The sequence below is a fragment of the Ranitomeya variabilis genome, chromosome 4 (genome assembly GCF_051348905.1).
Source record: "Ranitomeya variabilis isolate aRanVar5 chromosome 4, aRanVar5.hap1, whole genome shotgun sequence".
NCBI classification, from domain to species: domain Eukaryota; kingdom Metazoa; phylum Chordata; class Amphibia; order Anura; family Dendrobatidae; genus Ranitomeya; species Ranitomeya variabilis.
Window position 1 is genome coordinate 387,798,274 of NC_135235.1, and position 27,649 is coordinate 387,825,922.

At 42.6% G+C, this 27,649-nt stretch overlaps 1 protein-coding gene across 1 annotated transcript; it reads right to left on the minus strand.

The window, feature by feature from the left end:
• Nucleotides 1-1,855: 1,855 nt before the first annotated feature.
• On the minus strand, nt 1,856-27,649 carry LOC143767885 (uncharacterized). The gene is made up of 6 exons (XM_077256406.1): nt 27,611-27,649; nt 25,797-25,952; nt 25,588-25,711; nt 24,485-24,618; nt 6,731-6,836; nt 1,856-5,909 (listed from the first exon to the last, which is right to left on the minus strand). The coding sequence occupies exons 1-6, from the start codon at nt 27,647-27,649 to the stop codon at nt 5,116-5,118; spliced, it is 1,353 nt and encodes a 450-aa protein (XP_077112521.1). The 3' UTR covers nt 1,856-5,115.

The window sequence follows — 27,649 nt, forward strand, 5'->3', positions numbered from 1 at the left end:
CGCTGATGAGATGTCTGGGTGAGTATAAGCATTTTTTTATTTTTTTTATTATTTTTAAACATTCTCTCTTTTACTATAGATGCTGCATAAGCTGCATCTATAGTAAAAAGTTGGTCACACTTGTCAAACAGTATGTTTGACAAGTGTGACCAACTTGTCAGTCAGTTTTCCAAGCGATGCTACAGATCGCTTGGAAAACTTTAGCATTCTGCAAGCCAATTACGCTTGCAGAATGCTAAAAAAACGCGAAAAAAACGGAAAAAAAACGCAAAAAAAAAAATGCGGATTTCTTGCAGAAAATTTCCGGTTTTCTTCAGGAAATTTCTGCAAGAAATCCGCAACGTGTGCACATACCCTAAATGACCTATTACCCTAATCTTCTGAATCAACTAATTAACTCTAAACACATGCAAAAGATACCTGAGGCTTTTAAAAACTCCCTGCCTGGTTCATTACTCAAAACCCCCATCATGGGTAAGACTAGCGACCTGACAGATGTCAAGAAGGCCATCATTGACACCCTCAAGCAAGAGGGTAAGACCCAGAAAGAAATTTCTCAACAAATAGGCTGTTCCCAGAGTGCTGTATCAAGGCACCTCAATGGTAAGTCTGTTGGAAGGAAACAATGTGGCAGAAAACGCTGTACAACGAGAAGAGGTGACCGGACCCTGAGGAAGATTGTGGAGAAGGACCGATTCCAGACCTTGGGGAACCTGAGGAAGCAGTGGACTGAGTCTGGTGTGGAAAGGCGTGTGCAGGAAATGGGCTACAGGTGCCGCATTCCCCAGGTAAAGCCACTTTTGAACCATAAACAGCGGCAGAAGCGCCTGACCTGGGCTACAGAGAAGCAGCACTGGACTGTTGCTAAGTGGTCCCAAGTACTTTTTTCTGATGAAAGCAAATTTTGCATGTCATTCGGAAATCAAGGTGCCAGAGTCTGGAGGAAGACTGGGGAGAAGGAAATGCCAAAATGCCTGAAGTCCAGTGTCAAGTACCCACAGTCAGTGATGGTGTGGGGTGCCATGTCAGCTGCTGGTGTTGGTCCACTGTGTTTCATCAAGGGCAGGGTCAATGCAGCTAGCTATCAGGAGATTTTGGAGCACTTCATGCTTCCATCGGCTGAAATGCTTTATGGAGATGAAGATTTCATTTTTCAGCACGACCTGGCACCTGCTCACAGTGCCAAAACCACTGGTAAATGGTTTACTGACCATGGTATTACTGTGCTCAATTGGCCAGCCAACTCTCCTGACCTGAACCCCATAGAGAATCTGTGGGATATTGTGAAGAGAAAGTTGAGAGACGCAAGACCCAACACTCTGGATGAGCTTAAGGCCGCTATTGAAGCATCCTGGGCCTCCATAACATCTCAGCAGTGTCACAGGCTGATTGCCTCCATGCCACGCCGCATTGAAGCAGTCATTTCTGCCAAAGGATTCCCGACAAAGTATTGAGTGCATAACTGAACATTATTATTTGATGGTTTTTTTGTTTGTTATTAAAAAACACTTTTATTTGATTGGACGGGTGAAATATGCTAATTTATTGAGACAGGTTTTTTGGGTTATCAGGAGTTGTAGGCCAAAATCATCAGTATTAAAACAATAAAAGACCTGACAAATTTCAGTTGGTGGATAATGAATCTATAATATATGAAAGTTTAATTGTAATCATTACATTATGGTAAATAATGAAATTTAACACTATATGCTAATTTTTTGAGAAGGACCTGTATATATATATATATATATATATATATATAATTACATAAATTCCTTTATGATCCAGGCTACAAGGTGACTAATTAAGGCCTAGGTGAAAAACCTAGTTTGTAAAAATAATAAAAGTTAAGATTTGGATTGCGTAGCCAAATTCTGAGAAACGTAACTTTTCTATTTTCCCATCAATCTTGCTGTGTGAGGGCTTGTTTTCTGTGTGGCGAGCTGATGTTTTTATTGATATCACTTGGGTCCAGATACAGTGATTTGATCGCTTTTAATTGGATTTTTTTTACAAGGTGCAGCTAATGAAAAACCACAATTAAAGCGTTTCAACTTTTCTTTTTCCTTTATGGCATTTACTGTACAAGATAAATCATTTTATAATGTGATTAACTATTCAAAATACAGCAATAAAAGGTATTTTTTATGCCTATTTTTAAACAGGAGATAGGTGGAGCAATTTCTATGGGTATGTTTTACACATTTCTTTTATCCCGTTAAGGAACTTGAACCTGTGATTGCCTGTACTATATACTGCAATATAACACTATTGCAGTACATAGCTAAAATCTGATCAATAGGCTCCTATAAAGCGCAGAACTGAGGTACCAGCATAGCAGAAGTGGGGGGCCTGCAGCAGACCCTTGACATGACAATCCAGTAGAACGCTGATGGTATTCTCATGTTAATAAAATGGTATAGTTAGTATAACTTATAAAAATAAGCAAGTCTGCAATTAACTTGCTTTTTCTATCTGCTATTGCTATCCTGCTGGTAGACCTTTTGTCTTACATTGTTTACAGCTCTCTGACAAGGGGACTAACCATGGGAGCAACTACATTCAAGGGTCTAACAATTAACTCCTGAGATCCCAGTCATCTCTCTCCAGACCATTATTTTTAAAAAAGGTGTTTGCTCACTCCCGCCTCCCTCTTAGTTTCTGACCCAAAGCTATCATCGCTATTGCAAAATCACAAGTCCCTACTCATCTTCTGCTTGAGCAGTTAATCCCCAGAAAACAGTGCAGTCTTTAAAACCAGTGCACTCACAATCACAGTAGGATATTCAGTTCAGCAGAACTAAACCTGAACCATAAGCGGCATAGTCCACAAGGAGTGCTCGCTCCTTTGATATAAGGAAGTCAAGGAGGCAGAAGAGCATTGCATGGTTTCAGACATGTGTTGAAGTACAGTGGGGAAAATAAGTATTTCATACATTGCCAATTTTGCAAGTTTTCCCACCTACAAAGAATGGAGAGGTCTGTAATTTTATCGTAAGTGACTTCAATTGTGAGACACAGAATCTTAAAATAAAAACCCTTTAAAAAAATCCCAAAAATCACATTCTATGATTTTTACATATTTCACGCAATAAAATGCAAATTAATTATTTGATTTGAAAAATCCAAAAAATAGTTGTGGAATTGCACTTTTTTTTGCAATTGCACCACACTTGGAATTTTATTCCCATTTTCGAGTACACTACATGGTAAAACCAATGGTGTCATTCAAACGTACTACTTGTCCCACAAAAAACAAGCCCTCACCTGGCCATATTGATGGAAAAATAACAACAAAAACAGAAACACAAAAAAACAAAAAAGGGCTGCAACGTGAAGGGGTTAAGAAGCTTTCCTACTCTGCACTCATTACTTGTATTAACTGCACCTGTTTGACCTTATTACCTGTATAACATACACCTGTCCCCTACACTCAATCACACTCCAACCTCTGAACCATGGCCAAGACCAAAGGCCTATCAAAGGACATCAGGAACAAAATTGTAAACCTTCACAAGGCTGGGATGGGCTACGAGGACAATAGGCAAGCAGCTTGTTGAGAAGGCAACAACTGTTAGCACAATTATTAGAAAATTAAGATGACTGTCAATTTTCCTTGGTCTGGGGCTCCATGTAAGATCTGGCCTCATGGGGCAAGGATGATTCTGAGAAAGGTGAAGAATCAGCCCAGAACTACACAGGAGGACCTGGTGATAGACCTGAAGAGAGTCGGGACCACAGTCTCAAACATTACCGTTAGTAACACATTACGACAGCATGGATGAAAATTCTGCATGGCACGCAAGGTCCCCCTGCTCATGCCAACACAAGTCCAAGCCTATTTGAAATTCGATAATGACCATTTGGATGATCCAAAGGAAGCATGGGAGAAGGTCATGTGGACACATGAGACCAAAATACAACTTTATAGTATCAACTCCACTAGCCTTGTTTGGAGGAAGAAAAAGGATGAGTACAACCCCAAGAACACAGTCCCTACAGTGAAGCATGGTTAGGAAAACATCATACTTTGGGGTGCTTTTCTGCAAAGGATGGATGGGGTCATGTTCCGCAAGATTTTGACCAACAACCTCCTACCCTCAGTAAGAGCACTGAAGATAGGTCGTGGATGCATGACAATGATTTGAAACACACAGCCAGGGCAACTAAGGAATGGCTCCTTAGCTAATGGCTACCTGAACCCAATAGAAATTCTTTGGAAGGAGCTGAAACTCCATGTTGCCCAGTGACAGCCCTGAAACCTGAAAAATCTGGAGATCTCTATGGAGCAGTGGGCCAAAATCCCTGCTGCAGTGTGTGCAAACTTGGTCAAGAACCACAGGAAACATCTGACCTCACAGTCATTGCAAACAAAGGTGTCCGTATCAAATATTAAGTTCTGTTTTTCTATTGCATCAAATAAAAATTACAGACCTCTCCATTCTTTGTAGGTGGGAAAACTTGCAATCAGTAGTGTATCAAATACTCATTTTCCCCACTGTATAAATGCTGCAGTCAGAGACTTATTTCAGCAGAATGTATGTAGCTGCTTCTAGATCCTCCATTCTTCACCTAGCCATAGAGCTTTTAATGTTCAGCCTCCTTAATTCCCCACAGATTCCATTCAAGGGCTCACCTGTTCTCTGCTGGTCTCTTCTTCCTAGTCCTATCCTTGACATACCATAAGTGGAAGGAAATGCCCACTCAGCCATCCAATGATTTGCTGAATGGCCATCTTTGGTGTATTGAGGATTTTATGGAGAAGCAGAGACTAGCAGGAACCAAGTTAACACCGAAATGGGACCTGCAGGAAAATTGAGGAAGGGAGGTGGTGTTACTTCTTTGATGTTTCCAACCCATCTTGAGGCAGTCAATTCAGTCTTCCATTTAATGGCCATGGTTTTAAAAACAGATGTTTAACAAGCATGGATGTTTCAGTGCCTACCTATATTTACGCACAAGGGTACAGTATGTATTACTTCCAGGAAGGGCGCTGATAACAAATATTTAATGTTTTCTCACTGTCCTTTATATATGTTTTACCAATACAATAAATGAGCAAAATCAACAAAGGTCCTTACATACTGTATATTGCAAACATGTTTTTTCTTGTAATTATACATGATTACGACTTCTCTGATGTATTCCTAGGTTTGATTTCTTTGTGAATGACTTCCCACAGTGTGAACATGAAAATGGCTTTTCACCGGTGTGTATTCTGAGATGTTCGAGTAGTCTGGATTTGTTTGTAAAACCTTTCCCACACTCAGAACAAGGATACGGCTTCTCCCCAGTGTGAATTCTCCGATGCTCCACCAGGTGAGATTTATTCTTGAAACATTTCCCACACTCAGAACATGGAAATGGTTTCTCCCCTGTGTGAACTCTTAGATGTTCAAGGAGATTGGACTTCTTGGTGAATCGTTTCCCACATTGAGGACATTCAAATGGCTTTTCGCCCGTGTGAATCTTCAGATGATTCACAAGATTAGATTTTTGTGCAAAACATCGTCCACATTCGTAGCAGGAAAATGGTTTGTCCACTCTACGAATCCTCTGATGTTTGGAAACATACATTTTGAATCTAAATGGATTGTCATACTCGGAAGATGAAAATGGTTTCATCACAGGATCATTTACCAGTGTAAAATACTTCTGAGAATCTGAACCTGTATATATTGCATCACTGAACTGAGGTGAGCTGTGCTCAATGAGATGCGAAAGGTCAGAGGGAAAACCACCATGTATAGTGGATTCGTAGGAGTGATCTAAGCCGTGAAGGGCTGGGTGTAGATTCAGAGTAGCAGGATTTACTCCTGAAAGATTTCCTATGAGGTTTTCATCTTCAACTTCATAATCTGGATATAGAAGATGTCCAGCCAAACTATTATGATTGCCGTGGGTTTCTGCTAAAAAGGAAATAGAGTCTAATTATAACAAAACTTTTAAAAATCAAGCTCTATAAATGATCATTTTGTAAAGAGTAAATAATTTAAACAATTTAGTATTCTACTTCAATTGAATAATGAATAAAATGAGTTGATGGCATCAAAATTTAACTAATTCAGTCATAGGCTTCTTATTTCAAGGTTAAAGGAAATCTGTTCCTAGGTATTTGCTGACCCATCTGATAGCATGATGTAGAGCAGATAACCTGATTATAACAATTAATCACTTACTGGCCTGCTTGTTAGTTTTTATAAAATCTGTAGATCTAGCAGTTCTCTGAATACTGAATATATGACCCGGCACATGCCACTGATTGACTGCTTTCTGTGTACAATGTGCATAGGCAGAAGGCGGCCAACCTGTGGTACATAGCAGCAGGTTTAGCAGTCCTTTAGTGATCATCTCCTGCTGATAAAACACCAATATTATAAAAAATACAACAAGCAGCCCAAAAAGTTACACATCGCTGGAATCAGCCCCTACATTATGTGGCTTTCATATTAGCTGGCAAAACCTGGTGACAGATTCCTTTCAACAGGACTATCAAGAATAAAGACATATTCTATAATTGAGATAAATCACCTCAATGCTTTTTAACTGTATTTCCCTCTTTACATGTCAATTGTGTGATGTCATATGTGGGACATACTGCTACGCTACCTGGCAACCAAAATACAAGATCAACTGCAACTCTCCTGCTTTTGGATGCCAGCTGTCTGCTCAAAAAGGTGAGGTTACATGAACTCATCATTGCCGTTTGTATTTTCAGCCTAGTACTCACCAATTTTGATAGGAGTAGAACATTTCTCATACTTCTGTTTATCCATCACATATATCACTTCGTCTTCATGTATTTCCTCCACTTTAATCTGACAGGAATCTTCATCCTACACAACCATATAAAACGTATTCCTTACCAAATACAGAGGGGGAAAAAAAGTATTTAGTCAGCCACCATTTGTGCAAGTTCTCCCACTTAAAAAGATGAGAGAGGCCTGTAATTGACATCATAGGTAGGACACAACTATGAGAGTCAAAATGAGGAAACCAATCCAGAAAATCACCTCGTCTGATTTGGCAAGATTTATTTTGCAAATTATGGTGGAAAATAAGCATTTGGTCACCTAAAAACATACAAGATTTCTGGCTCTCACAGACCTGTAACTTCTTTAAGAGGCTCATCTATCCTCCACTCATTACCCTGTTTGACCTCGTTATCAGTATAAAAGACACCTGTCCACAACCTCAAACAGTCACACTCCAAACTCCACTACGGTGAAGACCAAAGAGCTGTTGAAGGACACCAGAAACAAAATTGTAGCCCTGCACCAGGCTGGGAAGACTGAATCTGTAATAGGCAAGCAGCTTGGTGTGATGAAATCAACTGTGGGAGCAATAATAAGAAAATGGAAGACATACAAGACCACTGATAATTTCCCCCAATCTGGGGCTCCACGCAAGATCTCACTCCATGGGGTCAAAATGATCACAAGAACAGTGAGCAAAAATACCAGAACCACACAGGGGACCTAGTGAAGACCTGCTGGGACCACAGTAACAAAGGCTACCATCAGAAACACTACGCCGTCAGGGACTCAGATCCTGCGTTGCCAGACGTGTCCCCCGCTTAAGCCAGTACATGTCTGGGCCCATCTGAAGTTTGCTAGAGAGCATTTGAATTATCCAGAAGAGAATGGAGGGAATGTCATATGGTCTGATGAAACCAAAGCAGAACTGTTTGACAGAAACAAAACTTGTCGTGTTTGGAGGAGATAGAATGCTGAGTTGCATCCAAAGAACACCATACCTACTGTGAAGCATGGGGATGGCAACATCATGCTTTGGGGCTGTTTCTCTGCAAAGGGACCAGGATGACTAATCCATATACATGGCAGATGAGGGGGTGCCAGTACAGGGGTAGCACAGCTGCAGCCAGGAATGTCCTCTAAAAGCCGGAGGAGTGACTGCTACAGTAAGGAGGGAAATAGGAGAGAGCAGTGCAGGCCAGACAGGTGCTGGTAGTGGGGGCCTCAATTATTAGGGGAACAGATAGGGCAATCTGTCACAAAGACAGGGATCGTCGAACGGTGTGCTGCCTACCTGGCGCTCGAGTCCGACACATCGCTGATCGGGTGGACAGATTACTGGGAGGGGCTGATGAGGACCCAGCGGTCATGGTGCACATTGGCACAAATGACAAAGTTAGAGGTAGGTGGAAGGTCCTTAAAGATGATTTCAGGGAATTAGGCTGCAAGCTGAAAGCAAGGACCTCCAACGTGGTATTTTCCAAAATACTGCCTGTACCACGTGCCACGCCAGAGAGGCAACAGGAGATTAGGGAGGTTAATAAGTGGCTCAAGAATTGGTGTAGGAAGGAGGGGTGTGGGTTCCTGGAGAACTGGGCCGACTTCTCAGTTGGCTACAGGTTCTACGCTAGGGACGGGCTGCACCTCAATGGGGAAGGTGCAGCTGTGCTGGGGAAAAAAATGGCTAGAAGGTTGGAGGAGTGTTTAAACTAGGGATTGGGGGGGAGGGTATTCATTTTATAGGAGGGGAAGATAGTGCAGATAGAGACCTGGGCACAAATAAGGAAGTTGGGGGTGGCAGTGGCATGGGGGGTGGGGTTAGAAGAATTAATAATTTAAGAAAGAATAGAGGTGCAGAGAGATACATAAAGTGCATGTATACTAATGCCAGAAGCCTCCCCAACAAAATGGACGAATTAGAATTAATGTTGTTGGAGCATAATTATGACATGGTGGGGATATCTGAGACGTGGCTGGATGAGAGCCATGACTGGGCTGTTAACTCGCAGGGTTATAGTCTGTTCAGAAATGACCGAACAGATAGGCGAGGGGGAGGTGTGTGTCTATATGTAAAATCATCCTTAAAACCAATCCTGCGTGATAATATAGGTGAATCTAATGATAATGTAGAGTCCCTGTGGGTGGAGATAAGGGGAGGGGGAAAAAATAATAAATTACTGATAGGGGTTTGTTATAAGTCTCCAAAAATAATGGAAGCAATGGAGAATATCCTCAAAGCAAATAAATGAAGCTGCGACTCAAGGAGAAGTCATTATTATGGGGGACTTCAACTACCCTGAAATAGATTGGGGAGCAGAAACCTGCAGTTCCAGCAAAGGTAATCGGTTTTTGACAACTATGAGAGACAATTACCTTTCACAACTGGTTCAGGACCCAACAAGAAGGGGGGCACTGCTAGACCTAATATTAACCAACAGGCCAGACCGCATAGCAAATATAAGGGTTGGGGGTCACTTGGGGAATAGTGATCACAAAATAATAAGTTTTCATGTATCCTTTAACCCCTTCATGACCTTGAGATTTTCCGTTTTTCCATGTTCGTTTTTCGCTCCCCTCCTTCCCAAAGCCATAATTTTTTTTATTTTCCATCAATATGGCCATGTGAGGGCTTGTTTTTTGCGGGACAAGTTGCACTTTTCAACAACATCATTGGTTTTAGCATGTCTTGTACTACAAATCAGGAAAAAAATTCCAAGTGCGGTGAAATTGCAAAAAAATGGCAATCCCACACTTGTTTTTTGTTTGGCTTTTTTCTAGGTTCAATAAATGCTAAAACTGACCTGCCATTTTGATTTTCCAGGTCATTACGAGTTCATAGACACCAAACATGACTAGGTTACATTTTATCTAAGTGGTAAAAAAAAAATTTCCAAACTTAGCTAAAAAAAAAAAAACAAATTGCACCATTTTCTCGTACCCGTAGCGTCTCCATTTTTCATGATCTGGGGTCGGTTGCTGGCTTATTTTTTGCGTGCCGAGCTGGCTTTTTTAATGATACCATTTCTAATTTTTCATAGTTGTGGGACGACTACCAGACCCAAGCTTCTAGTAACACTGGTAAACTGACAACTGTTCTTCCCTCTTTACTGCTCTTTTGAGAAAGGTGAGGAAAGTCAGGTAACCCTGTATACATGTTAAACATTGTTAATTTGGAATTCATTTCGGTGCAGATACGTTCTTTTGATCGCCCGTTATTGCATTTTAATGCAATGTCGCGGCGACCAAAAAAACGTAATTCTGGCGTTTCAAATTTTTTCTCGCTACGCTGTTAAGCGATCAGGTTAATGCTTTTTTTATTGATAGATCGGGCGATTCTGAACGCGGCGATACCAAATATTTTTTATTGATTTATTTTCAATGGGGCGAAAGGGGGGGTGATTTAAACTTTTATTTATTTTATTTTTTTTCTCACATTTTTTTTAACTTTTTTTTTTTAAATTTTGTCATGCTTCAATAGCCTCCATAGGAGGCTAGAAGCTGGCACAACTCGATCGCCTCTGCTACATAGCAGCGATCATCAGATCGCTGCTATGCAGCAGAAATGCAGGTGTGCTATGAGCACCGACCACAGGGTGGAGCTCACAGCTAGCCGGGATCCGTAACCATAGAGGTCCCAAGGACCTTTATGGTTACTATGCAGAAGCATCGCTGACCCCCGATCATGTGACGGGGGTCAGCGATGCGTTCATTTCCGGCCACCCGGCCGGAAGCGCCGGTTAAATGCCGCTGTCAGCGTTTGACAGCAGCATTTAACTAGTTAATAGCGGCGGGTGAATCGCGATTTCACCCGCCGCTATTGCGGGCACATGTCAGCTGTTCAAAACAGCTGACATGTCACGGCTTTGATGCAGGCTCACCACCGGAGCCCGCATCAAAGCAGGGGATCTGACCTCGGACGTACTATCCCGTCCGAGGTCAGAAAGGGGTTAATAAGATGTGTAGTAGGGGGGTTACAAGGACACTAATCTTCAGGAGGGCAAATTTCCAACGGATGACAGATGATCTTGGTGCAATTAACTGGGACGATATCCTGAGACATAAAAATACACAAAGAAAATGGGAGACGTTTATTAGCATCCTGGATAGGACCTGTGCACAGTATATACCGTATGGGAATAAACATACTAGAAATAGGAGGAAACCAATATGGCTAAATAGAGCTGTAAGGGGCGCAATAAGTGACAAAAAGAAAGCATTTAGAGAATTAAAGGAAGTAGGTAGTGATGAGGCATTATATAAATACAGAAAATTAAATAAATTCTGTAAAAAGCAAATCAAGGCAGCAAAGATTGAGACAGAGAGACTCATTGCCAGAGAGAGTAAAAATAATCCCAAAATATTCTTTAACTACATAAATAGTAAGAAACTAAAAAAAGATAGTGGTGGTCCCCTTAAAAATAGTCTGGGTGAAATGGTGGATGAGGATGAGGAAAAAGCCAATACGCTAAATGACTTTTTTTCATCAGTATTTACACAAGAAAATTCCATGGCAGACAATATGATCAGTGATAACAAAAATTCCCCATTAAATGTCACCTGCTTAACCCAGCAGGAAGTCTAAAAATCACTAAAATTGACAAATCTCCGGGCCCGGATGGGATACACCCCCGAGTACTGCATTCTAAGGGATGCTATACTGGAGTATCTGAAGAGGAATAACCTCATGACCCAGTATCAACACGGGTTTACTAGGGACCGTTCCTGTCAGACTAATTTGATCAGCTTCTATGAAGAGGTAAGTTCCGGACCTGACCAAGGGAACCCAGTGGACGTACTGTATATGGACTTTTCAAAAGATTTTGATACAGTGCCACACAAAAGGTTGATTCCCCAATATTCTCATTTTGTGTTAGGGGAAAATATGCGTAAGTGGGTTAAGAGCTGGCTCAGGGATAGGAAACAAAGGGTGGTTATTAATGGAGCACACTCAGACTGGGTCAGGGTTAGCAGTGGGGTACCACAGGGGTCAGTATTGGGCCCTCTTCTTTTTAAGATTTATTAATGACCTTGTAGGGGGCATACAGAGTTTTCAATATTTGCAGATGACACTAAACTCTGCAGGGTAATCAATACAGAGGAGGACATTTTATATTACAGGATGATTTATGTAAACTAGAAGCTTGGGCTGATAAATGGCAAATGAGCTTTAATGGGGATAAATGTAAGGTCATGCACTTGGGTAGAAGTCATAAGATGAATAACTATGTGCTTAATTGTAAAACACTGGGCAAAACCGTCAATGAAAAAGACCTGCGTGTATGGGTGGATGACAAACTCACATTTAGTGGCCAGTGTCAGGCAGCTGCTACAAAGGCAAATAAAATAATGGGATGCATTAAAAGAGGCATAGATGCTCATGAGGAGAACATAAATTTTACCTCTATACAAGTCACTAGTTCGACCACACATAGAATACTGTGCACAGTTCTGGTCTCCGGTGTATAAGAAAGACATAGCTGAACTGGAGCGGGTGCAGAGAAGAGTGACCAAGGTTATTAGAGGACTGGGGGGTCTGCAATACCAAGATAGGTTATTACATCTGGGGCTATTTAGTTTGGAAAAACGAAGACTAAGGGGTGATCTTATGTTAATGTATAAATATATGAGGGGACAGTACAAAGACCTTTCTGATGATCTTTTTAATCATAGACCTGAGACAGGGACAAGGGGGCATCCACTACGTCTGGAGGAAAGAAGGTTTAAGCATAATAACAGACGCGGATTCTTTACTGTAAGAGCAGTGAGACTATGGAACTCTCTGCCGTATGATGTTATAATGAGTGATTCATTACTTAAATTTAAGAGGGGACTGGATGCCTTTCTTGAAAAGTATAATGTTACAGGGTATATATACTAGATTCCTTGTTAGGGTGTTGATCCAGGGAACTAGTCTGATTGCCGTATGTGGAGTCGGGAAGTAATTTTTTTCCCCAATGTGGAGCTTACTATTTGCCACATGTTTTTTTTTGCCTTCCTCTGGATCAACATGTTAGGGCATGTTAGGTTAGGCTATGGGTTGAACAAGATGGACTTAAAGTCTTCCTTCAACCTTAAAGGGAAGGTGCCGCAATTTTGTTTTTGTATTAAAAATGATTGTTTATATAAACAATTATTTTTAATACAAAAATATTTTTTTTAACCTTTAATATCTTTTTTATTATTAATTATTTTTGCAGCCACTGGGCGCCGCCATTTTGCTTTGCAGGAGTGTAAGTGTAGCTGCACGACACTTACACTCTGCAAATACGGCAGCCCTGGGCATAGGAGGCTGCGGTCGGCGACCAACCCCATACCTAGCATTGTGCTGCTCCCTGCTCTGATGTGGCCACGCCCCCTGGGATGTCTCCACATCACAGCAGATGCAGGAGGTCGGCGCCATCTTTCTTCAGCTCACAGTGTGTGAGCTCCACTCACTGTGACTTGAGAGCTGCGCTGTTATAGGAGGGACAGATCCAGCTGTCTCCCCTTTCACACTGTCAGCAGTCGGCCGTTCCCTGTCCTCTGCTATGTAGCCTGGTGTGTGGCTGTGATCTCTAGAATCGCTAGAGAGGGTTAAGTGCTGTGGTCTGATGTCCTCTATCAGGAGCTGCAGAGAGGTAACAGAGGGGGGAGGGGGAGGCTCTGTGCTGCTCCGACCCTGCCTCTCACTGCAGCCACTGATCAAGGACATCAGACCGTGTATCTATCACTATACTGTGCTGAGCCATGTATCTAATCCTCTCCTGTGTGATACTGTCTTCTGAGCAGTGTATCTAATCCTATCCTGTATGATACTGTCTGCTGCACCGTGTATCTAATCCTATCCTGTGTGATATTGTCTGCTGAGCAGTGTATCTAATCCTATCCTGTGTGATACTGTCTGCTGTGCCGTGTACCTAATCCTCTCCTGTGTGATACTATGCTGAGCTGTCTATCTAATCCTATACTGTGTGATCCTGTCTGTTGAGCCATGCATCTAATCCTATACTGTGTGATACTATGCTGAGCCGTGTACCTAATCCTATACTGTGTGATACTGAGCTGCTGAGCCGTGTATCTAATCCTCTCCTGTGTGATACTGTCTGTTGAGCCATGCATCTAATCCTATACTGTGTGATACTATGCTGAGCCGTGTTCCTAATCCTATACTGTGTGATACTGTCTGCTGAGCCGTGTATCTAATCCTATCCTGTGTGATACTATGCTGAGCCGTGTATCTAATCCTATCCTGTGTGATACTGTCTGCTGAGCCGTGTATCTAATCCTATCCTGTGTGATACTGTCTGGTGAACCGTGTATCTAATCCTCTCCTATGCACTCCTCTCCCCCCGCATATCTTTCCCCATTGCACACACAACTCAATGGGTGCGATAACAGGAGCTGCAGGGGTCATGCTGTATTATGGCATTACGTGAGATCTATATGACGGTATTATGTGATCTGTATGGTGGTGATTATGCTTGATCAGTATTGTGAGAATTATATGGTGGTATTGTGTGTGATCTATATGGCGGTATTATGTGAGAACACTGGCAGCATTATGTGTGATCTATATGGCGGTATATGTGAGAACACTATGGCAGTATTATCTTCAGAAAGCGGACCCATTCTATGGTGGTTCTGGCTGAGCACCTGCACGTGGGTCTGGGGTAATAGAGGGGGCGGGGGCAGAGGCAGCATGACCTCCAGTTAGGTGCAGTCAGGGGAAGGCTGGTGAGGCAGCTGAAGAGAGGGTTCTCATGTTTATCGTTACTATATGGCTACATTTCCTTCCCGTACTTCGCCTGTCGCCTCGCTTTCACACATTGCCAGGACAGGATGGAGAAGACAGGATCTGAGGAGGGAAATGGGGTCTGCATGCAAAGTCTGGATCAGAACAGGCCATCAATCCACAGAAATGTTTCCTGGATTTCTGTGTAGCAGACGGTCCATCCATGTGTGAAGAGCGGAACAAAAATGGTTACCTCAATGAACCAATAAGAATGTGATCAATATTGACCTGTCCATTCAAGGACATTTTAGCTATAGTGTGAAATCCTATTTTTTGTTTGTGAAACTGCCACTTAGGCGAAACTGTACTGTTTTGTTTGTTGTGAAACTATCACATAGCCGAAACTGTTTTTTTTTGTCTTCTCTTTTCTCTCTTTGTTTAAACAAGCAAAACTTGTATAACCACTGAAACTACCTGTACAACTATATAAAGAGGGGATAGCACCTTGAAGGCAGGCGTGCTTCAAAGGCTTCCCAGTGATATACTATACGAGACGTGTCTTGTGTATTATTTCTGGTGATTCCCCACTTCCAAAGGCTGCTCCGACTGAGTGTGGTCCCGACATTTCCTGGCGCCTGAACAGGGACCCGAGGTCTGTGTACTCCTTCAAGAACACCGGCAGAATACGAACGAAAAGAGAATCTGGGATAATGGACGGCAGATGAATAAAAACCTGGCCAGGTAAGAGACACTGTTAGATCTCTTATATCTGCCCTGCACTGTCCGTAAGATTTTCTGTGTCGTGTCCTTTAGCGGGTAGTTCTAGTAGAGGAGGATACCTATAGCTCGGGTTCTTGAACTACTTAGGAATTGACCACCTCACGGAGTACGGCATTGAATGAGAGTGAATGTGAATAGAAGGTGTGTGGAAGTTGGGAATAGCCCTATAAGCCGCCCAGGGTGTTGAAACAGAAGAAGTGACTGTCCCACTGGGCAACGTGGTTGCGTCCTTTCGGGGAGACCTCCGCGCCTATGTTCAATCTCTGATCCTGTCTTTGACGAAAACCTGGTGACGGATAAGTGTATGATAGTATGAGCCCAGGACAGATAAATTAGCCTGGGACAAGATACGTTGTATTTTGATCCTCTGTCTGGTTGCATTTGTGTTGTTTGCTATAGGTGTAGGAATCAGGATTTTCTTACATCAACACGGTACGCAGAAGCCGTTAAACATCCTAGCTCCTTAGGAAGAAGGTAACGAGGTATTCTCATACCCAAACGCCACCTAGGGCAAGAAAAGAAAAAAGCTCAGGATAAGAAAATGGGGAATAAGCAAACAAAGTCGGAACCAGAAGAATTAGATATCTATACTATCATAAAGGAGAGAAGTGGTGAAGATGCCACTAAGGGGCTGAGAAAGATTTTTAGTAAGTTTGGAGTTACTAAGGCAGAAGCCTTTAGTAGAAAAAAATGGGAAGGAATTCAGGAAAAAAAAAAGGCATAATCAGAGACAAGAAATGGATAGATCAGATCCAAGCGTTGATTGATGTCTCTAGGGTAGCAGAAAAAGAGGGATGGACATATAATCAACAGAATAAAAAGTGGTGTATTAGACCCGCAGGCTATGGAGAAAAACAAAATGTGGAATATAAGAACACCCCACCCCCATACCTTAACCCACATGCCCCATCTTTTCTCCAAACACCACCTCAAAGTTTAGCCGGACCAGGAGGATGGGTATGTCCGCACTGTGGACAACAAAATCCAGACTGGAGAAATGATTGCCTAGCCTGTGGTACACCTAGACATGGCGCTGTACTTGCCCCTGTTAGGGTAGTACCAAGACCCTTTAGGGAACCTGGTGCTGACAGAGTAATGGGAACTAGATATCACCAAACTCGACAATATTTCCCTTGGTCCCTCGCTGAAGGCATGTCTCTCTTGCATAACGCACCAGATCCCACCCAGTGTCCAGTTAGATTTGCACAATATATACAGCAAATTATGCAGACTCACGCTGGAGTTTGGGCAGATGGAGAAGAATTATGTAGAATGAAAATGACTCCTGGACTCTTCCAGGAGCTATTAGCAAATCTACAGGTACATAGGCCCCAGGCAGGAGATGGTGCCTTACAAACGATAGAATCAGGTACACAATTTGTAGATCACTTAATGGTTTTCATGAGGGAAAAACAGAGGCAGAGAGGAACAACGGGAGTGGTGGCTCAGAAATCTGGACAATCAGTAGACGAATATTATCTAAGTGTAGAAAATAATTTCAGAGATGAAGGCATGGATCTAACCGCTTCAGGAATGATGAGGTTAGTTACAAAAACCTTTATAGATGGATTGTCTCCAAAAGTGAAGGAAAAGCTTAAGGCCGCAACCCCTGATTGGAGAACCTTGGAAGACCCACACCTGGCTAGACAGAAAGCTGTAGGGATAGAAATGGACTTAAGAGAAAATTCTAAGCCAGTAAGAATTGCACAGGCTAATACTGGCTCTGCTAATCAAAAGTTTACTTGTCATTACTGTAAGAAGCCAGGACATTTCCAAAGGGAATGTAGGAAGAGAAAAGCAGATATAGATTCAGGAACCTTTGTACCCAAAAATAGGATAAATAACCCAGCGCCTGATCAAACAGACAGCTCAGAATGACTGAAGGTTATGCAGGTCTCTCTTCCTTCTAGAAGACCAATAATACAAGTTGAGGTTGAGGGTAAAAATGTACCTTTTCTGATAGATACGGGAGCAACATCCTCCATTTTAAATCAAGACTTTTTACCATATCCTGACAATATATCCTCAAAGGTAACATATGCAGAAGGGTATGATGGTAAAATTCAGGCGTTGCCCTTTACAAAACCTTTAAATGTGAGCTTTGGCCCTAAAACCTTTGTATCCAAATTTTTATTTGCTAAAGGTGCACCTACCTGCTTGTTGGGTACTGATGTCTTAAGTAAAATGCACGCAAACATCCATTTTAGAGAAAATGGCACAGTTATGCTGACCATCCCTGAAGATGCAGAAACTCTGGAACCATATGTTAGAATACAGGCAATGGAGGATTTTCCCGAAATTTACACTCAACAAGCAAAAATTGACTTGTCTCGGGTTCCTGACAGCCTATGGGCAAAAGGAGACACTGATGTAGGATTCTTATCAGTAGCTCCTGTACTGTTAGAAACTGCCCCGGGAACCATTTTACCTCAGCTTAGGCAATACCCCATCAGCGCCCAGCAAGAACTGGCGATTTCTCAACAAATTCAGGATTATGTGTTACAAGGTGTTTTGGTAGAAATCAGGTCACCCGCCAATACACCCTTATATCCTGTTAAAAAGAAAGTTTCCTCCAAAGAAACTATGGTGAAATATCGCATGGTGCACGACCTACGGGAAATCAATAAGGTTTTGGCACCGGTCACCCCTGTGGTACCGAATCCTCATACCTTACTGTCTCAAATTCCCAGCACTGCTGCATATTTTACGGTAATTGACTTATCAAACGCATTTTTTTTCTGTGCCACTACATAAGAACTGTTGGCATTTGTTTGCCTTTACATTCAAGGGTAAACAATTAGCATGGACAAGATTGCCACAAGGTATGGTACACTCACCAACTTTGTACTCTGAAGCAATGCAGACCGTGCTAAAAAATTTCACCCCAGAACCAGGAGTAGTCATTCTACAGTATGTAGATGACTTACTTATTTGTTGCCCTGATGAGCAGACGGCAGTTACCTCAACTGTTAATTTCTTAATTTTCCTAGCGCAAGAAGGCTGTAAAGTAAATAGACAGAAACTCCAGGCTTGTCAACAAACAGTCGTGTTCTTAGGTCACTGCATATCACTGGGCATCAGACACCTCACACCTCAACGTACGGAAGCCATACGTAACATGCTTGAACCCAGGAATCACAAACAGCTGCGTGCTTTCCTGGGTATTGTTTCACACTGTAGACAGTGGATCATACATGCAAGTCAACTCATGCAGTCTTTATATGACTGTATTGCCAACACGCCATATTCACTCAGTGAAGAGGCTAAACAGTCATTTTCCTCTTTGAAAACAGCACTGGTATCAGCTCCGGCTTTGGGACTCCCAGACTACACTAAACCTTTTCAATTGATGGCAGCTGAGATATCCTCACATGCTACAGGGGTGCTCACACAAAAACATGGAAACAAACAGAGACCGGTGGCATACATATCAGCTCATCTGGACCCTGTAGCTAGAGCCGCACCTTCTTGTGTAATGGTACCGTCACACATTGAAATTTCCATCGCTACGACGTTACGATTCGTGACGTTCTAGCGATATCGTTACGATATCGCTGTGTCTGACACGCTACTGCGATCAGACACCCTGCTGAGAATCGTACGTCGTAGCAGATCGTTTGGAACTTTCTTTCGTCGCTTGATCACCCGCTGACATCGCTGGATCGTTGTGTGTGACAGCGATCCAGCGATGTCTTCGCTTGTAACCAGGGTAAACATCGGGTAACTAAGCGCAGGGCCGCGCTTAGTAACCCGATGTTTACCCTGATTACAAGCGTAAACGTAAAAAAACAAACCGTACATACTCACCCGTCGGTGTCCTTCAGGTCCCTTGCCGTCTGCTTCCTGCTCTGAGTGCCGGCCGGAAAGTGAGAGCAGAGCGCAGCGCTCTGCTCTCACTGTACGGCTGCACTCAGAGCAGGAAGCAGACGGCAAGGGACCTGAAGGACACCGACGGGTGAGTATGTACGGTTTGTTTTTTTACGTTTACGCTGGTAACCAGGGTAAACATCGGGTTACTAAGCGCGGCCCTGCGCTTAGTTACCCGATGTTTACCCTGGTTACCCGGGGACTTCGGCATTGCTCCAGCGCCGTGATTGCAACGTGTGACCGCAGTCTACGACGCTGGAGCGATGATCATACGACGCTGCGACGTCACGAATCGTGCCGTCGCAGCGATGAAAATTTCAATGTGTGACGGTACCCTAAGAGTAGTAGCCGCAATTTCACTGTTATTAGATAAAGCTTCTGAGATTGTTCTTGATCACCCACTTCTAGTTCAGACCACTCATGATGTACATGGCATTCTTAACCAGGTCCAACCTAAACATATTTCAATGGCCAGACACCTCCGTCTCCAATGTTCCCTACTACTGCCGCCCAACATTTCCTTTGCCAGGGTTCAGACTCTTAATCTCGCGTCTTTGCTCCCTTTAGAGTCTGAGGGGGGTACCATACCTGAGGAAACTGCACTCTCCAACTCCTTTGACCCATCAGAGTCAATGCATGATTGTGTACAATTAATGGAACAAGAGACTCAGGGCTTACGTAATGTACGTGACAAGCCACTCTGTAATGCTACATTTGAACTTTTCATAGATGGCAGTAGATATGCAGATATGAATGGACAATTTCATACAGGTTATGCGGTAGTAACTCAGCATGAAGTGCTGAGAGCAGAACCTCTCCCTGCTAATCAGTCTGCACAAGAAGCAGAACTTACGGCATTAGTTGAAGCTCTAAAAATAGCCAAAGATCAGACAGCAAACATATACACTGATTCTAGATATGCACATGGCATTATTTTTCGATTTTGGCGTAATATGGAGAGCCAGAGGTTATATGACTGCTTCAGGCCAACCTGTTAAACATGCCTCCCTCATTAGACAGATTCTGGAGGCAGCACAAGAAACTAAAGAAATAGCGGTGATAAAGGTAGCTGCACATGTGAGACTCGACACCGAGGAAGCCAGGGGTAACGATAAAGCCGACAAAGCAGCAAAACAGGCAGCACGTAAACCCTTACATCATGCCCACACACTAGATAGCTCTGAAGATGATGAGGAGAGATTGAAGGAAGCTCAGAAACAGGTAGACGACGAAGAACGAGGGCAGTGGCAGAAAAAAGGGGCAGAAGATCAGCAAGGATTATGGAAAAAAGGAACTTTGTTATGTTTACCCAGAGCCTGGTACCCCGCAGTGGCGAGTGACCTCCACCTACCTACGCATGTATCGGCAAACGGTATGACGCTCAAGGTAAAAGAAAGGTGGTTGGCTCCAGGCTTTGGTAATTTCGCTCGGAACATGTGTGCTGCATGCGCTATATGCCTGGCACACAATCCAGGTCAGACCATTAAAACCCCAACCAAGCATCATGTAAGACCACTGTATCCCTTTCAAAGACTCCAGATCGACTACATCCAGCTTCCTAGGTACAATGGATACGAATATGTGCTTGTGTGTGTGGACATGTTCTCAGGGTGGCCAGAGGCTTATCCAGTTCGTAAAGCCTCAGCAAAAACTACTGCCATTAAAATAGCACATGAACTGATACCCCGTTACGGCATGCCTGAGGTGATCGAGTCAGATAGGGGTACCCATTTTACTGGAGAAATATTCCAGAATGTTATGAAAATGTTGGGAGTAGAAAACCAGTTTCACACTCCGTATCACCCACAGAGTTCAGGTAAAGTGGAAAGATTAAATGGAACAATAAAATTAAAAATCCAGAAGGCCATGGCAGAAACAGGAAAGCCTTGGACCGAGTGTCTACCACTTGCCCTGTATTCCATCCGAAACGCCCCAAGGGGGAAGGCTAAGCTGTCACCACATGAGATTCTTTTTGGTAGAGCAGCAAATTTGGGTTGTTATTTTCCACAACAACTGATGTTGAATACTGAGACTTTAACTGCTTATGTACAAGAATTACAAAAACGTTTAACTAAAGTGCATTCGCAAGTTTTTGCTTCCCTTCCAGATCCAGAAAATCTCGAAGGAGGCCACAAGTTGGAACCTGGTGATCAAATCTACGTGAAAAGACACACCAGAAAGACTCTGGAACCGAGATTTGATGGACCTTTCCAAGTCCTGTTAACAACTCCAACAGCAGTCAAGCTTGAAGGAAAGGCGTCATGGATACATGCAAGCCATTGCAAAAAAGCAGTATAAGACTCATGATATTGATGTTAATAATGTTAACCTCAACGGAGGCATGGGAAAGATTGAATTCTCTAGCCCCTTTGAACAATAGATTCGTACAACATCATAGAAAATTAGTGCATGATTTGATAAATAATACGCAACCCCTGGCAGATTGTTGGATCTGTACCCATTCACCAGTATCAGCCACAAGTATACCTTTTCTAGATAGCTGTACAGAATCAGCTTATAATAGTCACTAACCAACATACCCTGGTATTGGATTACCTAACTGCCTCACAAGGGGGTATGTGTCAAATCATCGGACCCACCTGCTGTCATTATATAGACCCGAATAGTACTATGAGTATGAGATTTAAATTAGAAGACGTACAACGACTCAGGGATCAGTATGACAAAGACAATGACCAAAATAAGGATAGCTGGTGGTCAGATACCTTTTCTTTTCTTAACCCGGCCAATTGGTTCAGGGGGATCGGTGGGTGGGTTACCGGGATTATGCAAAGCCTAATACATACAGTTATAGTTATTGTAATTATATATGTATTATTCAAGGTTGTACTCAAGGGTATCTCGGTATGCACAAATAAATTTTGTGTAATGGATGCGAGAATATAAAGTTTTGTTTTTTTTTGGAATATCACAAAAAGAATGACTAAAATAATCGTCTATATGACAAGGTTTTGAATGGAATATGTCAAAGGGGGGATTGTGAAGAGCGGAACAAAAATGGTTACCTCAAAGAACCAAAAAGAATTTGTGATCAATATTGACCTGTCCATTCAAGGACATTTTAGCTATAGTGTGAAATCCTATTTTTTGTTTGTGAAACTGCCACTTAGGCGAAACTGTACTGTTTTGTTTGTTGTGAAACTATCACATAGCCGAAACTGTTTTTTTTTGTCTTCTCTTTTCTCTCTTTGTTTAAACAAGCAAAACTTGTATAACCACTGAAACTACCTGTACAACTATATAAAGAGGGGATAGCACCTTGAAGGCAGGCGTGCTTCGAAGGCTTCCCAGTGATATACTATACGAGACGTGTCTTGTGTATTATTTCTGGTGATTCCCCACTTCCAAAGGCTGCTCCGACTGAGTGTGGTCCCGACACGTGTATAAAAGACAGCACTCTATGTACAATCCCTGGCTGCTCCACACACCGAACAGGGTGCCCCCATAGACCAGCACACCGCTCTCCTGAAATACTTTGTGCTGCTGTCACCCTGCTCCCTCCACCATATATCTCCCAGAATCCTTGCTTCCTGCCATCCTCGGTGACTGTCTACTTGTCAGTATAAGGCTGCTTTCACACAAGCGTCGGAACAGGCCCGTCGCAGTGCGTCGGGCCAACGTACCGACGCATGCTGTGAAAGAAATGCCCGACGTGGGCAGCGGATGCAGTCTTACGACGCTTCCGCTGCCCCACTGTAAGGTCCGGGGAGGAGGGGGCGGAGTTTCGGCCACGCATGCGCGGTCGAAAATGGCGGACTCGACGCACAAAAAAGTTACATGTAACTTTTTTTTGTGGCGGCGGTCCGCCAAAACACGATGCAACAGTCGCACGACGGTTGCGACGTGTGGCAATACGTCGCAATGCGTCGGTAACGTTAGTCTAAAAAACGCATCATGCGGACAACTTTGCAGGATGTGTTTTTTCTCCTGAACGACGCATTGCAACGTATTGCAAACAACGCTAGTGTGAAAGAAGCCTAAGGCTGCGGTCACACAGTATTTGGTCAGTATTTTACCTCAGTATTTGTAAGCCAAAACCAGGAGTGGGTGATAAATGCAGAAGTGGTGCATATGTTTCTATTATACTTTTCCTCATGGTTCCACTCCTGGTTTTGGCTTACAAATACTGAGGTAAAATACTGACCAAATACTGAGCCTTATTCTGCAGTCACCAACAAAATGGCTGCTCACTGGGTTCCTGAATATCATCCTCTCTTATCCCTTAGCAAACACCCAGAAGGGGAGGAGACATCACACACGTCAGCAGACTCCGCCCATAATTACTGCAGTGCTGTAATGTGAGCTATTTGTACACGAGGTTTTTCTGAAATTTCAGCAGCTGCTCCCCCTAGTGTTTAAAAGTGGAAATTCCAAAACTTTTCAAATTATTTTTCATATTTTACTAAATTATAAACAAATGATAATATTTTTTAAGAAAATGTAAACATTAATTCTTTACATTTTTACAATTGCTGTAAAAAAATGTTTTTTGATGGCACCTTCCCTTTAATAACTATGTTACTATGATACATGAAAGAAAGAATGGGGCCACGTATCGTGAGATTTTGAGTGCAAACCTCCTTTCATCAGCAAGGGCATTAAAGATGAAATGTGGATGGGTCTTTCAGCATGATAATGATCCAAAGCACACTGCCAAGGCAACGAAGGAGGGGCTTCATAAGAAGCATAAGAAGGTGCTGGAGTGGCCTAGCCAGTCTCCAGATCTCAACCTCATAGAAAACCTTTGGAGGGAGTTGAAAGTCCGTGTTGCCCAGTGACAGGCCCAAAACATCACAACTCTAGAGCAGTGTTTCTCAACTCCAGTCCTCAAGACCCACCAACAGGTCATGTTTTCAGGATTTCCTTAGTATTGCACAGGTGATGGAATTGATGCTTGAGCAGGTGATGAAATTATCACCTGAGCAATACTAAGAATATCCTGAAAACGTGACCTGTTGGTGGCTCTTGAGGACTGGAGTTGAGAAACACTGCTCTAGAGGATCAGATCTGCATGAAGGAATGTGCCAACATACCACCAACAGTGTGTGCCAACCTTGTGAAGACTTACAGAAAATGTTTGCCAACAAAGGATATATATAACAATATTGAGATTAACTTTTTTTAATGACCAAATACTTATTTTCCACCATAATTTGCAAAATAGATCTTGCCAAATCAGACAAGATGATTTTCTGGATTTGTTTTCTCATTTTGACTCTCATAGTAGTGGTCTACCTATGATGTTAATTACAGGCCTCTCTCATTTTTTTAAGAGGGATAATTTGTACAGTTGGTGGGAGAATTTGTACAATTGGTAGCTGACTAAATACTAAATGTTTTTCCACTGTACCTGATCTGATGTTTTGGTATTCCGTGAGGCCCTAGTTCCATCTACCTGATGGTCATTCGAATTTTGCCGTTGATGAACCTGGAAATATGGAGGACTCGGGCATTTTTCTGGGAAATTAGTGTAACTGGATCCATCTAAGAGAAATTAAAGTTACACATTATTGTTTATGTGTGACGTTCATATGAATTCTTGTGTCTATATGAGTGTCCAAAGGTTTGCCTTAGGCCTCATTCAGATTGCTATGTTGGAAAAACAAACAACATGTAACTATTATAATTTATGGTGCTAGTCACATGTTCGTGTTTTTACATGGACCATCTGTCTATGCAAAATACACAGAGACTTGTCCTTTTCTTCCCGTTATCGTGGATGACAAGGGCCAATATAAATCTAAGAGTCCATGAAAATCACGTTAAGCACAGAGACCCATAATTATTTTTCCTCAGAAAGTCATGGAAGGGTTTATGGGGGGGTTTTTTCGCAACAAACTGTAGAACTTACTGTTACCATTTTGGGATTTCTATGTCTTTTTGATCACGTATTTTTTGTGATGTAGGATGAACAAAAATGTCAATTCTGGTGTATTTTCTATTAAAAAATGTTGTGGCGTGCAATGTGCAGGATAAATAATAATATAGTGTTATACGGAATGTTGTTACAGATGCAGTAGTAATACCATATTTGTGACTTTTAAGCTGCAGTTATATTTTTTTACTGATTAAACCTATTTTTATTTGGAAAACTGGGATTTTGAGGAGGATAGTTTTTTTATTTTTTTAACACGTTAAATTTTTTTTTCCCATTTTTATTTTCAAATATTTCTTAGTTCCCCAAGGGGGCTTATACATGCAATCTTATGATCATACTATTAATACACAACACTGCTTTAGTAGTGTATTACACTATCCTGCTGGTGCTTGACAGACACGTAACCTGCAACTGATTGCACAGTACCACGTGATCAGCATGATGGACATAGCGGTGACTGATATATACATCACATGGCGTTAAGGGGCTAATATTTAAGGCCAGCTTAAACCTTTATATCTAGGAAATCATCGCATCAGCGCTATTGTTTACAATAAAGGAAAATCTCCTCTTTCCTGATGAACTAAGGTGTTGGTGCTTCTCCATCATGACATCCTTGTACTGATCCTTGTGTCCTTCTAAATACTCCCACTCCTCTACAGAGAAATAGACCGTGACATCCTGACACCTTACAGGAACCTGAGACAGAGAACGATAACATCATTATCCGTGCACTACCCTTGGTGCTTCTGTGTAATGACCCAACATTCCCAGTGGCGCTCACCTCTCCACTCAGCAGTCCCATAATCTTGTTAGCAAGTTCTAGAATCTTCTGCCATTCACTTTTTTCTTGTGTCTGACTTTTCCTCAGTCCCTCTGAACCATGTGATTCCCAAATAGGTGTCAACATTTTACTGGACTTCTTCACTGGTCCATATTGCTGGAAATCAAAAAGAAAATAAACCATAACGAGTCACCAACTCCTATAAGAATGCAATTCAAAATTCTAGTACTCAAGTGTTTTCATTTTGCCCGGGTCTGTGGTAAAACTGCAGCATACAGTTGATTCTGAAAAAGTAGGTTCCATACCTAATGCTCAGCGTTCCTGAACTCCGCTCCAGAGTGCGTGGAGAATAACTGTCCCTCATACAAAGCACAGAAAAGAGGAGACCCTTTCTATCAAACATTCTAATGCAGGACCAGCATGGAGAAAATTATGGAGCAGTCCTTCATTATGAGGAGTATTGATACTACTGTAGAACTAGCAGCTGCCCCTTTGTGCCTCACAACTCCACAGTCAACTATTGGATGTAACTGACACCTAATCTTTTATTCAAGGGCTTGTCCAACCTTAGGCTACAGGTATACAGTAACTATGCGAGTGCAGACTTGTGAATCCTCATACGCCATGCTGTGAGGGTTCTCTGCTGCTGGGAGCCGTAGGCACACGACCACAAGTATGTGATCTGCATACATGCGGTCACATGACCACTAAACGTGTGTGACCTCACTCAGTGCAAGCATATGGAGCGAGGCCAGACACGTCTAGTCGGAATGTGGCCAAAAGTATGCAAATCACATTTTCACAGTCACATGACCACCAACTCCCAGCACCGGCGAATCCTCACAGCGGGCAATGCAGGCGATGTGAGGATTCACAAGTCTGCACTCCCGTAGAATGACTGCAGACTTTTAGCCTAAGGACGGACAACCCCCTTTAACCTGAAAATCTGTTTTAAATGTTGATGGAACTAAACCATTGAATTCAGATTAAATGATCAGGGCTTGGGGAGAGAGGACAGGAGTCTGATAAAAGAATAAATAGGTACGGTAACTTATGTAACAATACCTTATACTTGTATTACTGAAGAAAAAAACCCAATGATCACTGTTATAGAGGACCTGTGACTGGATTTTGTCATCTAAACTGGAGTACCTTCTCCCATTCGTGCTGTTCCACTGATTCTGGAACAGTTTTTCTTTTCCCCTCTGTTCCAAGCTATACAGCCAGTAAATAACAATGGAAATATTCCCTTTAACCAACTGGGTGTTTACCACAGAACTTTTCTGTGGGCGTTTGCCTTTTCTTCCCTGGTCAATCAAAAAACGTCTGTGCCCACAGAGAAAGTCTGTAATATAAGCCCAGTTGGTTGAAGGGAAATGTGCACCTTTATTACAGGGTATCAGGGTTCAGGAGGAAAAAACCCGAAAAGTGGACCCGCTGGGTCGTGGCTTCAGAGCCCCCGAGGACGAGCGGACCAGATGGTTCCACCCCCTATACAGGGAGTGTTTGGAACAGCCCAAAGGACGATGAAAACCACAACTGCCGGAGCCAAAGGGGCGACTAAGGGCTAGACAAGGAAGAGAAGAAGACGGAGTATGGACGAAGACACAGTGCTGGCAAGAATGACAGAGACACTGGGCTGGCAGGGATGGCAGAGACACAGGGCTGGCAGGAACGGCAGAGACACAGGGCTGAGAAACAGAAAAAGACAAGGCTGTGACTAAGCGGAGTAAATAGAGAGAGGGAGCCTAGGTACCAGGGAAGGCACCAGCAAGAAAGGTAGCGTGAGCACAATAGATACTTAGGCACCTTACCTGATTAGGCGCAGGATAGAAATACCCGATGGGCGCCAT